General features: G+C 63.1%; 2 protein-coding genes across 6 annotated transcripts in view; both read left to right on the top strand.

Moving 5' to 3' along the window:
* HTT (huntingtin) overlaps positions 1–1865 on the top strand; it is a 145984-nt gene extending 144119 nt beyond the window's left edge. For both annotated transcript variants that reach the window (XM_027071080.2, XM_027071023.2), the window contains 2 exons: positions 49–209; positions 1087–1865. In XM_027071080.2, coding sequence (XP_026926881.2) covers positions 49–209; positions 1087–1300 — 375 coding nt within the window. In that variant the 3' untranslated portion in view covers positions 1301–1865. The remainder of the gene's footprint in view (positions 1–48; positions 210–1086) is intronic.
* A 2300-nt stretch (positions 1866–4165) lies between these two features.
* MSANTD1 (Myb/SANT DNA binding domain containing 1) lies at positions 4166–18261 on the top strand. Of its 4 annotated transcripts, XM_053217671.1 has the most exons (6): positions 4166–6069; positions 6975–7060; positions 8338–8733; positions 10381–10645; positions 14182–14457; positions 16918–18261. In XM_053217671.1, the coding sequence occupies exons 3-6, from the start codon at positions 8688–8690 to the stop codon at positions 17156–17158; spliced, it is 828 nt and encodes a 275-aa protein (XP_053073646.1). In that variant the 5' UTR covers positions 4166–6069; positions 6975–7060; positions 8338–8687; the 3' UTR covers positions 17159–18261. The 4 variants fall into 4 exon arrangements, with proteins under 4 accessions (XP_053073646.1, XP_053073644.1, XP_053073645.1 ...); XM_053217669.1 differs by having other exon boundaries at positions 6975–8733; XM_053217670.1 differs by having other exon boundaries at positions 4166–7060.
* The last annotated feature ends 297 nt before the right edge of the window (positions 18262–18558 follow it).

Raw genomic sequence — 18558 nt, 5'->3', positions numbered from 1 at the left:
TTCGGTAGAGCTGTGGCCCCTGACCCTCTGGGCCTCTCGTCCTCTCAGGTTTTCCAGACCCTGCACAGCAGTGGGCAGTCGTCCATGGTCCGGGACTGGGTCATGCTGTCCCTCTCCAACTTCACCCAGAGGAGCCCGGTGGCCATGGCTGTGTGGAGCCTCTCCTGCTTCTTCGTCAGTGCTTCCACTAGCCCCTGGGTCTCCGCCGTGTATCCTTCCGGGTCCGGGCCGGGGCCCGTTTACCAGTCCTGTGGTCTCTTCTGTCTGTGTCTGGGTTGATGCTTCCCGTTAAAGTTTTTGGAACCTAACCTTTGCCAGAAACTCAGATGTCGAAATGACATGTATCTTAAGCCTGAGAGGGGTGCAGCCTTGATAAGGAAACGTTTGCCACACTGACCAGGACTGCCTGGAGGGGTGGGAGGGTGGCACCAGCTCCCTGTGGACCTCCCTCCCTCCCTCCCTCCCGCCCCGTCCCCAGTCGAGGGCCCCGTGCAGCTGGGGTGGTGGCTGATGCTGCTTCTCATTATTCCTTGTCATCGTGCCCCGTGTCATCCTCCGGGTAAAAGGCTTCAGCGAAGATCTGGTTCCCACCCCCAAAAACGCTGGCTGCCAAAAGGGGATGTTCTCCTTCAGCAGCCTTCCCCCAAGACAGACCAGAGCCTCTGAGCAGACGGCTGTCCTGCTGCTGGCGGCCGGCCTCGCTCAGTGTTGCCGGGAGGGCCCGGGCCGGGGGGGCATGGCTCTGCTCTCACCGAGCGGGAGCGGGGCCTGTGGGAGCGGCCGCGGCCGGCGCCGAGCAGGGAGCTGGGCCAGGTAAGTGCTGTGGACTGGAGCACCCTCTCCCTGGAGCTCCCCCAGCCGGAGCAGGGCAGCGTCCTTTAGCCTTGCCCGCGTAGCCGGTGGGAGCTGAGGCGGGAGGCAGCTCCAGCCGTGCCATCCGGGTCTGCCGGCCGCTGCTCCGGTGGCTCTCGGGACTCCTGGGCCCCAACCTGTGCCGGGCAAGGACAGCCTGGTAAGGACGGGGAGGCGCACCTGGGAAACCTCTCTTCCCTCACTCGAGCCTTGCTCCCTTAACTCCCCTGCCAGCCTTCCCCACGTCATCAGCAGGATGGGCAAGCTGGAGCGAGTGGACGTTAACCTCTTCTGCCTGGTGGCCACAGACTTTTACAGACACCAGATAGAGGAGGAGCTGGACCGCCGGGCCTTCCAGTCCGTGTTCGAGGTGGTCGCGGCTCCGGGAAACCCATACCATCGACTGTTGACTTGTTTGCGGAACGTCCACAAAGTCGCCTCGTGCTGAGTGCCCACGTGGGGCAGCAGCAGAGCCCGGGGGCCTGCCCGCGCCGGCGTGGCTCCACACACGGGCCCCCCTCGAGCGGCCCCGTGGCCGAGCAGGCGGTATCCGTCTCTGCCCTGTGGCGGAAGGGCCCCCTGGCGGCAAGGCTGCGTGCCGGGAACACGTGCAGCAGCGTGGGGCCGCGCCCGAGTCCTCGCGGGGAGCGGGAGCAGCTGTGTGTCACTAACCCTCTGTGCTGCACTCGTGTCACGTGCCAGCCGCCCAGGTGTCCCCTCCTCCCGCTGCCCGGCCTGCTCGTGGTTGCTCTTGCGTCTGGGACGAATGTCCTCGGTCCTGCAGGTTGGCTGTCGGCCTCTCTGCTGTCCCATAGGCAGAAGGTGGCGCCATCAGGCTTTCGAGAACACTCTCCGCGGCTCAGCCTGGGTTGGGCCTCACCGAGCACTGGTGTGTGCGGGGGGGGGGGGCGGGGGCTGGGAGCGCGACCCCCAGCGCCGTGCTTCCCTTTCTCTGTTTTCTTCTCAGGATTGAAAATTTAATTATATCAGTAAAGAGATTAATTTTAAGGTAACTTTTTATGCCCGCGTAGAGTATGTGCATCGCAAGTCTGTGTTGCATGTGACAGCCCTCGCCAAGCCGCCCCAGCCGGTCCTTGTCCTCCCCTGTAACAGCCGGTGGGCTCTGCGGCGTGCTCCGTCCGTCCTTCCTTACGCCGTTCATGTCTGATAAGAGCATAGAGACGTTTGCTGATCCGACGTCTGCATCATAATTCACACAGCCACACGCTGGGGACCGGAAAGTGCCCACTCCTCTGTCCCGTGCCTGCCCGTGGCGCCCTCGTCCTTAGGACGGCTCCAGAGCCCCCACTCAGCAGCGAAGGACAGCCGTGCCGGCACCTAGCTGACAAGGCCAGCCTGCCTGGGTGCGGGCAGCCTGTCTCCAGCCCTCGTGCCCTCCAGCTCCTATCCCCAAGCCGAGTATGGCTGCCCAGGGCTGTCTGGCCGCTGCCGGGATCTGCTTCCCACGTGGCCCCTCTTGTGTTGTTAGGGCCCAGGCGTGTGATGGAGCTACGTTTGTCTGCACGCCTTGGTCATGAGCAAAGCTTGGCTTCTTGGCAACCATTAGGGAAAGGCCCCAGCAGCTCCTTGGCCCCTTTTCCAGCTCAGCACATCTGCTAGGCCTCCTTCCAGCCCGGGAGGGTGTAGACCTATGCCCCTGGAGCCGTGGTGGGGCTCATTCGGGGGAAGGGGCAGGAAGGAGACAGGGTAGGGCAGCGACTGGCCAGCCCATGGCCCCTCAGACCCAGGTCACTGGACCAGCTCTGTTTCCAGCCCCAAAGCAGCCAAGTCGTTCAATGCAAACGAGGCCTGGACATTTGGGTCGACCTTGGCTTAGGAGCTCGCGTGCCTACAAGTGGGGCCGTGCTTGCCGTCGGCCCCCAGAGGGAGGCCAGTCATGTGGTGAATGCCAGGCTGCTCAGTTTGGTCTTGAGTTTAAGTGCAGACAGCGTTTTGGGTATTTCACGTGGTAAGTGGAGATAATTTGGAAGCTATCTTCCAGAGTCTGCAGAGAAGAAAGAGAACGAGTCTCGGTATGTGGTTAGCGACCCTTGTGTCTGAGTGTAGGCCTGACGTCCCACTGCAGGCCACACAGTGAGCTGCAGGGCCTGGAGACCCCCGAGCTCCCCCCCCACTGCCCCAGAGCTCTGTTTCTTTCTTGCCCTTTCCTGCAACAACAGTTTGGGGCCTGCTGGGGTGTGGGGTTTTCCCACCAGGCCCTGCAGAGGCCCCACCGCGCCAGGGCACGAGCGATAGAATTGGGTCACATGTTTGATGCGTAGGACCGTAAGGGCACTTTAACAGAAAGGAAGTCAGCGTTGTCCCTCACTCCCTCTGGGCTCCCATTTCTCCTCCCGCCTTTTCCCATAAGTCGGCTGGAACGTGTGAGCGCAGGAAGGTGCTCAGAACCTGCTGTCTCCCACCCCTGTCGCCTCGGCGGCTTGGAGATGGGAGCACCCCGGCCTGATGCTGTTCCTGCTGAGGAGTTTACGTCTGTAGGAAGTAACACTGTGAATGTAAAGTTTGGAACTGTTCCCCTTAGAGTCCATGCCACTGGGCGCGCCTGAAGTGTAACTGGCTTTGCCTTGATTGCCATGAAATAGTCGGTTCTTAACAGGGGCCCGGAGCCCGGCTCTGGCCACAGGTGCCACCCAAGAGACGGGCCTGTGTGCTCGGGAGATGGAGAGGAGTCAGTGAGTGAAGTCCTTTTGGCCACGGGTGAGTGTGTATGTGTGTGCGTATGTGCGAGTCTGTAATTCTGTGTATATTGCAATACACAGACGTGCAAGGCTACGAGATTGGCCGCGTAAGTTCTTTGTAGAAGTTCTATTTCTTAGACGTGCCCTGTGGAGTTGGCTGCGTGACGGAGGTGTCTGGGAGCGGTGTCATTGCTTGTTGAAATCCTGCTGAGGAAAGGGTCCACCTGGCCAGCTCTCTGCACAAGAAGTTAGGACTTTATCAGCTTACTAGAAGTCTATATAGCAAGCAGCGATCATATCATCAATCCAAATTTTGTTGAAAATACCAATTTGGCAGGTTTGTGGGGAGTGGGGCGGGGGGGGCTGTTTTTGTTTTCCTGCTGATAATATCAGGATGGACTTGAACGAAACCAGGGCAGAATTGTTTGGCAACGCACTTAAGCGTGTCTTCTCCAGAAACGTGCCTCCCTCCCCCACCGCCCCACTGAGGGCTGCAGGTGACCCCCAGCTGCCAGAGCCCGCGCCTCCTGCCCCATCACGTTTTTGTCAGCAAATGGATCCTTCACAGAGGATGAACGAGGCTGACCCCTTCAGACACCCGGAGGGCAGCGTCTTAAAGGACCCCCGCCGCACCCAGGCACCCCTCCGTTGCCGGCTGTCACTTCCAAGTCCCCAGGGCCGGGGGCGGCTTCTCCTGGGCAGCCGCGGTGAGCCCTGTTGCTGGTTCCATCGGAACGGACTCTGAGCAGCGGTAACTGCTCTCGGCCATCGTGCAGGCGATGCTTCCTTCTGCGGCGGCTGCAGGGGGCTCTGTGGTTTGGGGGGAGTGGAATCCATTTCCTCTCAATGCCACGAGCGTCCTTCCTAGCATACGTCCTCACTTTGGTGTTTGTCCTTCCCTCTGTGGTGAGCCCTCGAAGCCATGGCTACCGACCAGGGGGACGGTGGGGCGGTTCTGTCTGTGGGGCAATGGGCAGAGGCAGGGGAGCAGTGTGAGAGCCGCCCAGCCCTGCTGGCAAGCTCAGCAGGGCTCAGCTGGTGCTGCCGGCCTGGGCGCGGCCTCCGCGGGGAGTGGGCCGCTCAGATGGCGGTGACCCGTGAAAGTGGCCTGGAGGGGTCAGGGGTCCCGTTCCCCCGTGCACCTGTCACACTTTTCATGGCGTCGAAGGAACCCCCTCCCCCCAAGCGCTTCTGGGAGCACCTGGCCCTGGACAGTCACTGCCGTTTCCTGGTGCAGACTGGGTGGCGGCCACTGGCGCTGGAGGACCGTGGCCTCGTCGACCGCAGCAAGTGGCTTGGCTCTGGGCGAAGCGGGGCCGCCTGTCCGTGCACGCTGCCTCGTGCTCACGGGTGTGAGCTCGAGACGCCCCGCCACCTCCATCCCCGCCTGCTGGGAGCCAGCGAGGCTGTGAGGGGCACGTCCCGGAGCCCTGACCTGGAACCTGACCGTCCGCTCCCAAGAGGAGAGGGAAGGACTGACAAGCGACGTGTGTTTAAGTTTTTTAAACTTCCGCGAACATTGTGTATCTGAATTAAAGGGAAATGACACCACGCGCTGCTGTACGAGGCGTGCTTGCTTGTGGAGAGCCTCTCCGGGGAGGCGGGGTGGCCGCCACACTGGCCCGCGCCCGGAGGGTGGGGGGGGCTGGGCACGTCCCAGGAGGTCCCCGCAGACGTGAGCTGCTGGGGTGAAGGGTTCCGGGGACTTGGAGGGTGGTGAGGGCTGCCCAGGGCTGGAGTGCTCACAGGGGGCCGTGCCTCGGCCTCGGGGCTCCCCCACGCCCCGCGGGCTCCTGGGCTCCTGGCGCACCCGTTTGAGTGTGTGAGTTGTTCTGGCTTCAAGGACTCGCTGCCCCCCAAAGGCTTGCCTAGTCAGCAGAATGGGGCACCGTCCTCCTTAGCCCTGGTTCGGCCCCTCCTTGGGAGCCGTGGCGAGTCGGTGCCTGGTAATGTTGGGGTGCAGCTGCTTTACCCGGCAGCCTGCACAGACAGCACCCCTAGTGCCATGGGTTCCCGTCCGTTGGGGGGAGTGGCCCGCCCGGTCCCTCAGCAGGGCGGCCTCGGAGCCCACGCCGTGGCCGGTGCCAGATAAGTGCGCTCGCACAGCTTGGCCCCTGCCCCTGGGCTGCAGCCCTGTGACCAGGCACATGGGCTTCCGGCTTCCGGGGCTGTGCAGCAGCTCTGTGCACGGGCCCTCGGGTGCCACAGGACCCCCTGTCCCTGCACAGGAGTGGGCCTTCGTCCTCACGTCAGGTGTTCTAGACATTTGATGGGGGTGACTTCATCTCCCCAAATTTGTCTCCTCTGTGATGCAATTCCAGGGCCTCTGATGGTACCTCGGAGCGACCAAGGCTGTGTCCCCCTTCCTGGTCCCGGCACGGACAGCCAGACCCTGCCTGGCGCGCCTGAGCACACGTGGTCTCCCTGTTACTTCCAGAAAGAAAAGGGCCCAGAGCCCCTGCTGCTCATGTCCCCCGCTCGCTCTCTGCCGCTACGGCAGAGGGACCCTCAGGAGAGGGTGAGACCCTGCTTTCCTTGAGAAGAAGCCCCTGAGGCCCTGCTAGGTGTGGAGTGGAGGGCTGTGCCTTGCCCCCCAGGCAGCTTGGTGGTAGTCGGAGCGCTTCTGGATGAAGCGTTCTGCCGGTGCCCATGGGCCCAGAGGTGGGCCTGCTTGGTGGTGTCGCCCAAGACTCTGGGCAGCCATGAGCATCTCCTGTGGTTCCCCCTGGTCTGGGGGAGCCTTACCGGCCCAGCCCCTCCACCTGGTTGGATGGCACTTCCCCACCGGCCTCCCAAGCAGGAAACCGAAGGCCACTCGTGGCCATGTGCCCTAGGGGCCCCGAGGTCCTCAGGCCTTCACCCCCCACGGGCCTGAGGGTCTCTTGGGGCATGGGCGGGGCCGTCGGGGTTGGGGTCTGCCCACCGAGGCGGAGGCCGAAAGTCACAGTCTGAGCTCCCCGCGGATGTAGGGAAAGGGGTGGTGGTGCCAGCACAGTGAGCTGGGCCCTACAGCACCCACGACCCCTGCAGCGCTGGGCCGCTTCCAGCCTCCTTCCACTGTGAGCCAGTCCAAGCTGGGATGATCGCCACCCCCTTCCACGGGAATAGCCCTCCCTGTGACCCCGCCACACGCCATGTGCTTCCCCGCCTTCGCCCAGACTGGAGCATTTCCACTGCTAAACTTTCCCACCCACCCACTGTGATAGGCTCTGCTCACTGGCGTCTGCCCCTGGAAGGTGCCAGAGAGAGACTCCTCGATGGGATCCCCGCTTCCCACCTGGGGCTCCAGGTCGGCTGGGTAGGGCCAGCACACCTAAGTATCTCAGACCGGTGTTGGTTTCCGGGGAGACAGGTCTACAGGGTGTGGCCGCACGGGTGTCCCCCGGCCTCCTGCTGGGGCTTAACTACCCCTTCTCCCTGCAGGTACTGCTGGATACCCAGCCCCCGGCCCTCTGCCTCCCCATCCCACAGAGATTGAGGGTCCCCGCAGGCCATGCAGCTGTGCCAAGGTATGGAGCCCCTCCCCAGCAAGGACAGACAGGGCCCTCCCACCTAGCTCGTGCTTGTCCTCGGAGGCCCGACCTCAGGGCTCCGCTTCCGGAAGCTCTGGGGGTTTCCCGTGCCCACTGACACCTGAGAAGACATTTGGAGTCCAGCCTTTCACCCTGACTCCCCTGGACATGCTGGCTGGAGGGGAGGCGAGAGCTGTAGACACCTCCTCTGGGGCCAGGGCCCTGAGCACAGAGTGATGTCCACAGGCCGGCAGCTGCCCCCTGCAGGCAGGGGCCTCGGCTAGCCTGAGGGTCCCCAGCCCGGGGGCCCTGGGGCAGCAGCTCTTCCTGAGGAGTGTTTACCATCACCCGCCAGCCTCTGCCCTCTCCAGAAGCTGCAAGGCCACGCACGTGGTAGGGAGCATTCTCCAGGCACACGGCGGTTTGCATTGGCTACGTCCCGTGTGCCCTGCTGAGGACCATAGGCACAGGAGGGGTGGCAGGTGTCCTTTACCTCTCCCTTGGGCCTCCCCCCACGTGCTGGGCCAGGGCCAGGGGCAGCCCCTGGAGCTGTGGTTGCAGAAAGGCCCTCCGCTGGGGCTGAGAGCTGGCACTAGGGCCCTGGGGTCAGGTCCTTTGCCTGAGGACTGCGGGCTTTCTGGGAGACCTTTCAGTCACTCATTCACGCTGCAAACATCCCGAGCACATCGTGCCAGGCACCCAGGCCCAGAGGAGTACAGCAGCCCTGAGCCTTCCTGGGGGGTGCTGCGTGGGCCCGGAGAGGAAGGGGCTCCTACGGGGAGCTGATGGGGTCCAGGTCTTGAACCAAGAACCCACTGAAGGGACAAGGGGCCCTTCCGAGTGCCCACACATGTCCCTGCTGCCCTTCCACCTGAGGGCCTGGGCGGAGATTCAGGGACACCTCCCCACCCCCACCTCCGCGCTCCAGGCTCAGCTGTCCCAGTCTGGGGTGGCTTGGAGTGAGACTTTTCTCTCCGTGGTCAGGTCAGAGGAGGACCCTCTGTTAGCCATGGTGATTTTCAGCCTGAACTTCGTGAGTCCCTCCCCCCCCCCCCCCCCCCAGGTTTAGGCCACCGCCAGGGACCCACAAAGGCCAGGCAGGCTCACTGATGGCCCGTGGATGCCATGGCCTGGCTGGGCATCGGGGCCTAGCAGGCAGGCAGGCGGGACTGGGGCCTGTCCAGCAGGTGTGATGGGCTCTTACTGATAAACCATGTGAGTTTTGTCTTTTAATTTTGAATGTTGATGCCTTTAGTGATGCGTTCTGTCCGTAGGCCTCACGGCTCCCACGGCCATGGTGTCCTGCCCTGGCTGACCCTCCTGCTGCTGACCTCTGCTGGCCAGCCCCAGGGGGCACTGCAGCCCATCCCCAGCCTGGCTCTCAAGCCCTCCTTTCTGACCACCCCCGCCAGGGACAGTCACGCTGTCTGTCACTGCCCCGTCCCCTGTGCTCTGGCCTCGCCAACCTTGCTGCCACTGTGGGGCTGCTTCTTGCGGGCAACGCCCCCTGCCTTCCTGGGGATCCAGGCCGGTTCCCCTCGTCTGGGTGCAGAGTTCACCGTTGTCCTGCGGTACCTTCCCAGCCCTGCTGGCGACCCGCGGCCCTGGCCCTTGAGACCTTGAGATGGACGAGCCTCCGTCAAGCCCTGGAAAAGACCCGCTGAGAGAGGGTGAGGGTCCCCCAGCCATGCCAGCAGCCATCTTGTCCAGGGTCGGCGTTGGGGGCCTCCCAGGAGACCCCAGAAACGGTGGGCAGTTTGCATTGGCTACGTCCTGTGTGCCCGGCCGAGGACCATAGGCACAGGAGGGGTGACAGGTGTCCTTTACTGGGACCCTGCCAGCCAGTGCTCCTTCCAGAGGCAGCACAGCATGGGGTCAGATTCGGCTTCAAGCCACCGGCTTTCAAAGCCTGGCCCAGCCCTTTGCCCACAGGGTGACCTCGCCTCTCTACACCCTTGGCCTTTTTATTTGTAAAATGGGAGTAATAGTGCCAGCTTCTTTTACAAGAGTTCCTTGAGGATCCAAGTAGAAAATACTTGTATTTAGTCTTTAAAACAGTGCCTGGCTTTCCGTGAATACTCAAATTCTTATTCTCTCACTTTTGCCGGTGTTCTTAACCCAGGGTCACACAGGTCCAATTGAGGGAAAAAGGGAAGAAGGACCAAAGTGGGGTAGGAAGACTTCAGACAGGAGGTGATGTCAGAATAGGGCTTTAAAGAATGAATAGGAGTTTGCCAGTAAGTCCAAAAGCAAAGTCTAGGGGATCTATTGGGAAGAGAGAGGGGCTACTTAAGGCTGGTCCCTTCATTTGTTCATTTCTTTACTCAGCAAGCCTTTAGCAAACCCTTTCCTGTGGGGTTCCGGGGATACAAAGAGCACCCCACTAGCCAGGTAGAAACGGGTCTAGGGACAGACGGTGCTGAGCAGGGTGGTTAGGGCTGTGGTGGGGCTGCCCAGGGTGGGAGGGACACACACACTACCCGCCTGTGCCCATTGCCCTCTGGCCCCAAGAACTGCCCCGGCTTCTCTGCCCAGCCCACGTCACCCAGGCTGGCAACCAGTCCCACCACAAAGAGGGGAGACAGGTGGTCAGACGGGGCAGAGCCCCACTGCTGCCCAGCCTGTACTGATGCGTTTACATTTCTCCCCGTAAAATGTGAACACGTTGGCCAGGGGGACGCTGTGTGTGGAGCACGTCACAGGGAGGCGAGTGTTGGCGGGTCCTCGAGGGCACCTGCTGCTCGAGCTGTGTCCCCCTCTGCGTGCACCTCTGCGCTCTCCCCCCTTCACCGCCCACCCCCCTCTCAGTGGCGCTGGGCCCTCCTTCCGTCCCACCCTGACTCCCTGTCTCCGGCTCTCCCTGGCGCCTGGCGCCTCGGCCCGTGTGCGTGGGGCAGGGCTGAGGCGGGGGCCGAGGCCTGGAGCCCACGCCTGGGGAGTGCGGTCAGCCGCGTCAGCCCGCTGCACACGGGGCTCCCGGCAGCAGGGTCTGCTGGCTGGGCTGGGGCGGGAGGCACGGCCGGCGCCTGGGCCACCGGTTTTGGGTCTGGCCCGCTCGCTGCAATATTGATGGCCCGTCAGGGCAGCCCTGATTCCTGCGCTCTCAGTTAAAAGGTTTCTGTTGTTGTAGCTTATGCAGTTGCTCTGTTGCTATGGAAACGTGACATCAAAATGACGTTTCCCGTTTAAAAGCTTTTAACTAAATTCCTGCCTGTCAGATGTAGGCCCCATTTTGAGCACGGAGCTGCCTTCCAGGAGTGGGGCTCCCGCCCTGTGCGCAGGCCCCAGGCCCCGCCTGAGCTCTTTTAACCCCGCAGGTGCCTCCAGCATGGCGGCAGCCGAGGTGCCCGGCTACCTCGTGTCCCCGCAGACGGAGAAGCACCGGCGAGCCCGCAACTGGACGGATGCCGAGATGCGCGGCCTCATGCTCGTCTGGGAGGAGTTCTTCGACGAGCTGAAGCAGACCAAGCGCAACGCCAAGGTGTACGAGAAGATGGCCAGCAAGCTGCTGGAGATGACGGGGGAGCGCCGGCTGGGCGAGGAGATCAAGATCAAGATCACCAACATGACCTTCCAGTACAGGTGGGCCCCACGTGCCGCACGCCTGCGCGCCCCCCCGTGCTCCCTGCCCAGCGCTGGCCACTGGGGGCCGCGGGGAGCCCCTCGGAGCTGAGTCGGGAAGGCCTCGTGTGGGCAGAGCCCAGCCAGCGAGATGGGGCCTGCACAGACCATGTGTGCAGCCTCCCGTCAGAGGTGGGAAACCGAGGCCCAGCGAGGGCAGGGCTGGCACAATTCGCAACATACCCCAGGCCCCTGCCTTGGGTGCCACGTGCAGGCGGCTCCCGCTTGGCCCACATGCACCCTCCCGCCGGGAGGGAGAATGCAGGCCGGCTGCCCAGGCGTGGCTCTGCTAAGTAGGGTGCCTGCCGTACAGACAGGGAAACCAAGGCCGGAGGTGAGAAGGAGGCTCAGCTCCCAGGCCTGCAAGTCCTGCCTGGTGCTGACACTCGGTCATTTCCAGCAGCCGGCGGCTGGCCGCGGTCAGGGAGCAGGGTGCGTAGTAGGGCCGATGTTGGAGCCCTGGAGCTCCCAGCAGGGCCTCACTTGTGGGAGGGCCCTCATTTGTGGAAAGAAGCAGCGGGGACCCAGGCCTGGCCCTACCCCACTGTAGCCACCCTACCCTGGCAGCCAGAAGGGAGTTGCTGAGTCAGGGCCACAGACAGGGTTCCTGGGCAGGGGAGGAGCTCTGGCATCCAGGGTGGGAGCACGTCAGTCACTGCGTGCAGATGGCCATGGGCAGGGCAGAGGTCACAGCCATGCAGAGGGCCTTCTTGGGTGAGGCCAAGGTCACAGGTGTGGAGTGGGTCATGGTCAAGGTGAGGGTCGTGGGCAGTCTAGGGTCTCCAGGATGAAGGTCAACCTGGAACTGGGAGCCATGGGTGGAGAGTAGCAGTGAGGGGGGTGGGCGGCAGGCATATTGGGCGGGGGTGGGCCTGTCAGTGACCCTGGAAGGGGCGCTGTCCCAGGAAGACTCCCAGCCTTGGCCTCCTCTGGCACTCCTCGTGGCTGCTCTGAGCAGGGGAGCAGAGGTGCAGGCCATGCTGGGTGCAGACGGGGCCTGGGTTTGCCTTGGGCACCTCGAGAGGATCCTCGCTCCCAACAGTCGGCAAGGAGCCAACCCCTGCCCTCCTGGCCTGCAGCTCCCAGCCCGTCTGGAGCCTGGGACGTGCAGAGGCCCCTCAGGGCCCCCGACAACTTCTCGTGGCCCTTGGAGGAGGGGGTCCAGAGCCTGGGTCTGTCTGAAGGTGCATTTCTGCCCACAGCCCCGGCTCCCAGGCAGGCCCAGGGGCCAGAAATGAGGCAGCCGCTAAGGGTCTGAAGGCATCCGTCACAACATAAACGATGATAAATTCCAGCCACCAGCTCGTGGCGTGAGAGGGCTGAGTTGTCTGTAGACGTGTGTGTGTGTGTCTGTCTGTCCCTGCCTCCTCCGTTCACACAGTGCGTCCCTCCGTGCCTGTGAGGGGGCTGCAGAGGTGCAGCCGGCTGTTTGACCAGCTTCCCATCTGACTCAATAATCCATGGGCTCTGATTGGTGTCTGGCCGACTCATTCATTATTTATCCTGAAAGCCTTCTTCAGAGTCCCAGGGGAGGCATTCCTTTCCATTCCTGGGGGGGGGGGAGGGGGGGAGGGCAGGGAGGCCACGAGAGATGAGACAGCAGAGCAGGAGCCCGGGCCCTCCAGCGGGGCCCCACTGCAGACCCTGCCATCTGTTCCTGAGGGCGAGGGCTGCACATGTGACACTTCAGTTTCCTGTTCCCTGAGGGGGAAACTGAGGCCTAGAGCAGAGAGGGGACTTGCCCAAGGCCACACACCCTTAATAGGCTGATGCTTTGATTGGTTGACTAGTTCTTTATCTGTCTCCCCTACCCAAAGAGCCTCCCCTACCAAAGTCTTTTCTTATTTTTTCACTGTAGCTCTTTGCATATTAAGGTTGTCAGGCTAAGGAAGCCCGAGGGGGCGCCTGGGTTCCATGGAGCACGGTCTCTTGGAATACCATTCAGGGGCCTCCTGTGCGGGGCAGGGGCAGGCCTTCCCTCATTTCTCCAAGGAGCAGCCTGGCTTGAGTGGTCAGAACGAGCACAGGGGGGCTTCCAGATGGGCTAGAGGCTGGGTGTGGGCCCAAGCACAGCTCTCCACATCCTGCACCTGGAGTCTGTGCAGGCCTCCAGGGTGATGGACGGTAGTCCTGGGGTTGGGAGACGGAGCAGCCATGCCTCCCTCGGTGGCCTGTCCCTGGCTTTCTACCGAGGACATTCTGTATGCTGCTCCCAAGGCCACCTCCTGTAGCTGGCCTCTGCTCGCTGCCCTGAGCCACAGACCCCCTGGCCGTGTCCTACTGTGCCCATTTGCTACGGGCAGCTCGTTCAGAGAGTCAGCTCTGTTTCAAAGACCAGTGTGACCAGGGGCTACACCCTGGCAGGAACCCTATGTCAGGAGACAGGAACCATCTGGCTACAGGGGTCCCTGTAGCTTGAGGGCCTCCCTACTTGGGAGGAGCATGGGGTAGGAATGTGGGGGCCACAGACTAAGGCTGGGTCTGATGGGGCAGACAGGAACACTTCCCCCCCACCCCCCACCCCCAAGTTATGGACTCCTTCCTGGCCTGGCCAAGGCTGCCCAGCTCTCCTGCAGCTGTGCCTCCCCATCCCTGACCTCCCAGAATTCAGCCAAGGCCTGGGGACCTGCATAGGCCTATCTGCAGGGAAGGATAGGACGCATGGCTGGGCAGGGCTCCAGGCCATGGTAGGCAGAGCTGTGCTGTGCACACCTTTGGGCCTGGGGTCTAAGTAGGGTTGGAGGGTGTCAGGCCCAGCCCTACTGCCCCCTGATATCTTCAGCCACGAATGTTATCTAGTCGGCTTGCTGTTTGCCAGGAGCTGGGCATTTCCTTATTAAATCCTCCCTACAGCTTGTGAGGAGTTTACTTTGCTCATCCCCATTTTACTGATGTGAAAATGGAGGCTCAGAGAGGTTAATGGACCTGCCCAAGGTCACACTGCAAAGTGGTGGAGATGAGACGCAGCTCAGGTCTATTGGACACTGCAGACTGTGCTCTCCGGTTCCCACTTCTGAGGCGTTCTCTTTAGGAACACACGCATCTCATGTCATGATGTTTTACATTGATATTATATGACACTTTGTTCCTATGTTTGCATACTTTATTATCTATCGCAGGCTAACTACTTAAGAACAGCATTTGTTCACTGTAGGGAGCTTAGAAACTACAGAAGCACAGGGAGAGGAACGGTACCAAACAGCCCAAGGCCCCAGCACTCACACATGGCCTTACTTACATCTGGGGCGCATGCTTCTTGTTAGCACCCACGGCAGGGTAGTCCCCCGGCCTGCCTTCTCTCCAAGTCTAATGTCTCCTTGGCCCTGGAGCCTGGCCAGTTTTTCTGGGGAGGCTGTCTGGCCACGAGTGGCTCCCCCTCATGCCCCGTGGCCCCCGGGGCCCCAGCGCCCCCCGAGCACCCCTCTGCCGGGGGCCGGGCAGGACGGGCCGGGAGCAGCTCCGTTTCTCACCCTTGGCTCTTGTGTCTCTCGTTTCAGGAAATTAAAATGCATGACAGATAGCGAGTCCGTCCCGCCCGACTGGCCCTATTACCTAGCCATTGATAGGATTCTGGCCAAGGTCCCCGAGTCCTGTGATGGCAAACTGCCGGACAGCCAGCAGCCGGGGCCCTCCACGTCCCAGACCGAGGCGTCCCTGTCGCCGTCTGCTAAATCCACCCCTCTGTACTTACCGTATAACCAGTGCTCCTACGAAGGCCGCTTCCAGGATGATCGCTCCGACACCTCCTCCAGCTTACTGTCCCTTAAGTTCAGGTAGTGTGTGTCTTCCTTCCCCGCCCCCACCACCAGCAGGGGCCAGGGAAGGGGCCGGGTGCCGTGAGGGCCGGCTGATCTTCCGCCGCAGAGGACTAGGTGGTATGCAAGTGCCTCCCGGGCCAGAGAGGCTTCAGACCAGGCTGGCCTTAGACAGGGAGGCCTCAAGCAGGGAGGGCTCAGATGGGGAGGACTCAGGCAGAGAGGCTGGCCTCAGACAGGGAGGCTGACCTCAGACGGGGAGGCTGGCCTCAGACAGGGAGGCCTCAGACAGGGAGGCTGGCCTCAGACGGGGAGGCTGGCCTCAGATGGGGAGGCCTCAGACAGGGAGGCTGGCCTCAGACAGGGAGGCCTCAGACGGGGAGGCTGACCTCAGACGGGGAGGCTGACCTAAGACGGGGAGGCTGGCCTCAGACGGGGAGGCTGGCCTCAGACGGGGAGGCCTCAGACAGGGAGGCTGGCCTCAGACAGGGAGGCCTCAGACGGGGAGGCTGACCTAAGATGGGGATGCTGGCCTCAGACGGGGAGGCTGACCTCAGACGGGGAGGCTGACCTCAGACGAGGAAGCTGGCCTCAGATGGGGAGGCTGGCATCAGACGGGGAGGCTGACCTCAGTTGGGGAGGCTGACCTAAGATGGGGAGGCTGGCCTCAGATGGGGAGGACTCAGGCAAGGAGGCTGGCCTTAGACGGGGAGGCTGACTTCAGACGGGGAGGCCTCAGGCAGGGAGGCTGGCCTCAGATGGGGAGGCTGACCTCAGACAAGGAAGCTGGCCTCAGACGGGGAGGCTGACCTCAGACGGGGAGGCCTCAGACAGGGAGGCTGGCCTCAGACGGGGAGGCTGGCCTCAGATGGGGAGGCTGACCTCAGACGGGGAGGCTGACCTCAGATGGGGAGGGCTCAGATGGGGAGGACTCCAGCAGGGAGGCTGACTTCAGACGGGGAAGCCTCAGACCAGAGAGGCTTCAGACCAGGCCAGCCTCCGATGGGGAGGCCTTAGATGGGGAGGCCTCAGACCGGGCTGGCCTCAGACAGGAGACCTCGCACAGGGAAGTGTCAGGGAGGCAGTTGGTACTGAAGTACAGGACGTCCTGTCCATGGTCTGGGTTCATCTGGCTCCATCAATTTCTAGCTGTGTGGAAAGTCCTTGACCTCTCTGGGCCTCAGTCTCCCTTTGTAAAATGGGGATAAATCAGTACTTTCTCCAAGGATGGCTGTGAGTGTCAGAAGAGAGAACAGATTCAGGTGTGAGGCCTGGCACATGGAGGGAGACCAAGTGCCCTCCAGTTTCTGGCTTCTGGGCTTTCCCTCACCCCCAAGCAGACCCTGCCCTGGGGTCTCCTCCCTATCCTCACCAGGCTGGCTGGTCTTCTCAGAACCAGGGAGGGGTATTGGGCTGAGCCTCCAGAATGTGCTCAGAAGCTGGTTCAGCGGGCATGCCTGTCCCCTCTGCAGTCCATCACAGACTTCCTGCTAGGCCAGCACTGGCCACGTGAGCCTGCCCTCGAGATGCCCACAGGAGGCTGGGGGACCAGAGGAGGGGACATTTGGGGTGGGCTCTCAAGAGTGGATAGGAGTTCGCCCGTTGAGGAAGAAAACAGGAGGAGTGTAGGTTTGAGTTATGGCCCTGCCTCTCCCCTCAGCCCTGGCCTTGGCCTTCAGGTCTGCCTGTCAGGGGTGATGGGAGGAGGCAACTCTTCAGTTGGTCCAGGGCCCCTTCCCTGGAGGGAACTTCTCAGCAAAGACCCCAGACAAAAATGCCTTTGTGGATAGCCAGATGGAATCAGCTGGGAAACCTGAGATTTTTGGCCCATGTTTCCCCGGAATGACCCCAGTTCCCAGATTCCCTACTGCCCCAGACACTGCCCCTAATTTCTAATTAGGGCTGGGACGTGGGGACCGCTTCCTCGCCCCTCAGGTCTGCTGGGGCATCGCTCTGCTGAGGAGCATGGGGCCCCGGCTAGGGGACCAGCAAGGCCTTAGGGACAGGTGGGGTTGGGCCAGTTCAGCCAGGGACGCTTCCTCCCCCACGGCGGAGGGCGCAGGGCACGGGGCCGTGGTCACCTTCACTTTTCACCTCCCTGTGCACCGGAGGCTCCAGTGCCAGGCTTCCCGGGAGAAGCCACCCTGCCCGCACCCCCTCCCTGCCTGCCTTCCTCGTCTCTCGCCCCTCCCCCCGCGCCTCCGCCCCGTGTGGCCTCTACCCCTGAGCCCCATACCAGGCCCGTGCCCCCCACCCACCCAGGCTGGGACTCGGGTCACTGGCTGTGCCCACGGCCCCTTGCTGTCCCGGCCCCTCCTCGCGAGCTGCACGGGGCGGCCCCAGGTGGGCGCGCGGCTCAGCCCCGCAGGGGGGCCGGCCAGTCCGAGGCGGTGGCGGGGAGGGGCGGGCGGGGGGGGCGGGGCCCCCGGTGCCCGGAGCGCGCGGCCCGCCGTCCACATGCTGGCGCTGTCCCTCCAGGTCGGACGCGCGGCCCGGGAAGAAGCGCAAGGTGCAGAACTGCCACCTGCGGAGGAAGAAGCTGCGGCTGCTGGAGGCCATGCTGGAGGAGCAGCGCCGGCTGAGCCGCGCCGTGGAGGACGCGTGCCAGGAGGTGCGCCGCGTGCTGGACCGCCAGAACCTGCTGCAGGTGCAGGGCCTGCAGCTGCAGGAGCGCATGATGAGCCTGCTGGAGAAGATGATCGCCAAGTCCGGCGTCTAGGCCGCCCGGCCCGCGCGGAACGCCCCGGGGCTGCCCCTGGCTCGGACGGACGCGGGCCGGCGCCTCCGGGGTCACCCCGGGCCGGCCCCCTGGTGAGAACCTCCCGGAGGCTGTCCTCCCGTACGGTCACTGTCGGTGGCCCTTGAAACGGCTTTGGGTATCACACGTGGGGTCTCGTTCCTGCCGGAAGTCATTTCCACAGCTCGCAGGGAGCACGCCAGGCCGGTGGACTGCAAAACAGAAGCAAACGGAAGCGGCTTAGTGGCGGCTTTGTGCCCGGGACGGAAACTCTCGAAGGGGCCACGGCTATCCTCGCGCTCTCGGGGTCTGCTGCCCACCTAGGATGGGCTCCGACGGTGGAGCCGACCCCAGACGGCCGCTGCATCCCTCTTCCTCGGGGCGTCAGGCCTCCCCGTGAGGACGCCGGCGAAGCGATGACGGCTGTCCGCGTGCACCACGCCGCCCGGTTTTCCAGCCCCAGGGATGTCGTGCTGACGGGGCAGAGCCCGGGCCTCAGGCACTTGCACTCCAGCCGGGGAGGCAAACGAGTGAAGACGGGAAGGACGGGATAGCGGGTTGTGGTCAGCGCTGGACGGGAAGGGCTGGCCCCGAGCGTGAGGCGCGGTGGCGCCCCAACCGCCAGCGGGAGCAACCAGATTCCAGGAGCCCCGGACAGCGCGACTGGGCCGCAGAGGCACGGGGAGCTTTCGCGTGCCGTGCTGGCTGTGGTGCTCTGGGTCCGGACCCGCGGTGCAGGGACGAGCTCGTGGTGGCGGGGTCCAGAGCTGCAACGTAGAGCTCACCTCCCCTGCCTCTGCCCTTTCACCAGCAGGAAAACCTGTCCAGACGCTTCTCTGCTGAATTGCTCCTAAGTCTTGTTGGCTCCTTGGGCTTTTGGTCCCTGGCTGCACAGGGTGCTGGGCACAGGACCGTCTGGTTCACCCCTGGGACCAGCCTGTCGCTGCCCACACAACAGGGCTCTGAGGAGACACGGCAGGTGGGTTAGGGCGAGTGCCGTGGTTTCCCTTACGGTCTAGAAAAGCTCCTTCTGGCTGCTCCTGGGCAGACGGGTGGGGGTGGGGGCCGAAAGCAGAGGTCCTGCCAGGGGGACCGTGCCAATTGGTCCGTACCAATTCGCACGGCGTCTGCGTTCCCGCCAAGGCCGGTTCGGCTACCGCCGTGACGTCGCTGGGCCCACGTGGGAGAGGTCCGCACAGAACAGGCCCCGGCACCCCGCGGCAGAGGAGAACCTGGGGGGTCTCGTGCTGAAGACCTGAGTGGGGGGCATGCCCACAGGAACCCACCAGTCTCTGAGACGAGATCCTGCCGCGAGAACTCAGCTGTTTCACAAACACCGAGGACAGAGCCCCGTCAGAGCGGCCGTGCCAGAGGGGCGCCCG

The sequence above is a fragment of the Acinonyx jubatus genome, chromosome B1 (assembly GCF_027475565.1).
Source record: "Acinonyx jubatus isolate Ajub_Pintada_27869175 chromosome B1, VMU_Ajub_asm_v1.0, whole genome shotgun sequence".
NCBI classification, from domain to species: Eukaryota; Metazoa; Chordata; class Mammalia; order Carnivora; family Felidae; genus Acinonyx; species Acinonyx jubatus.
The sequence above is the reverse complement of the archived record's forward strand: the minus strand, read 5'-3'. Positions and strand labels throughout refer to the sequence as shown.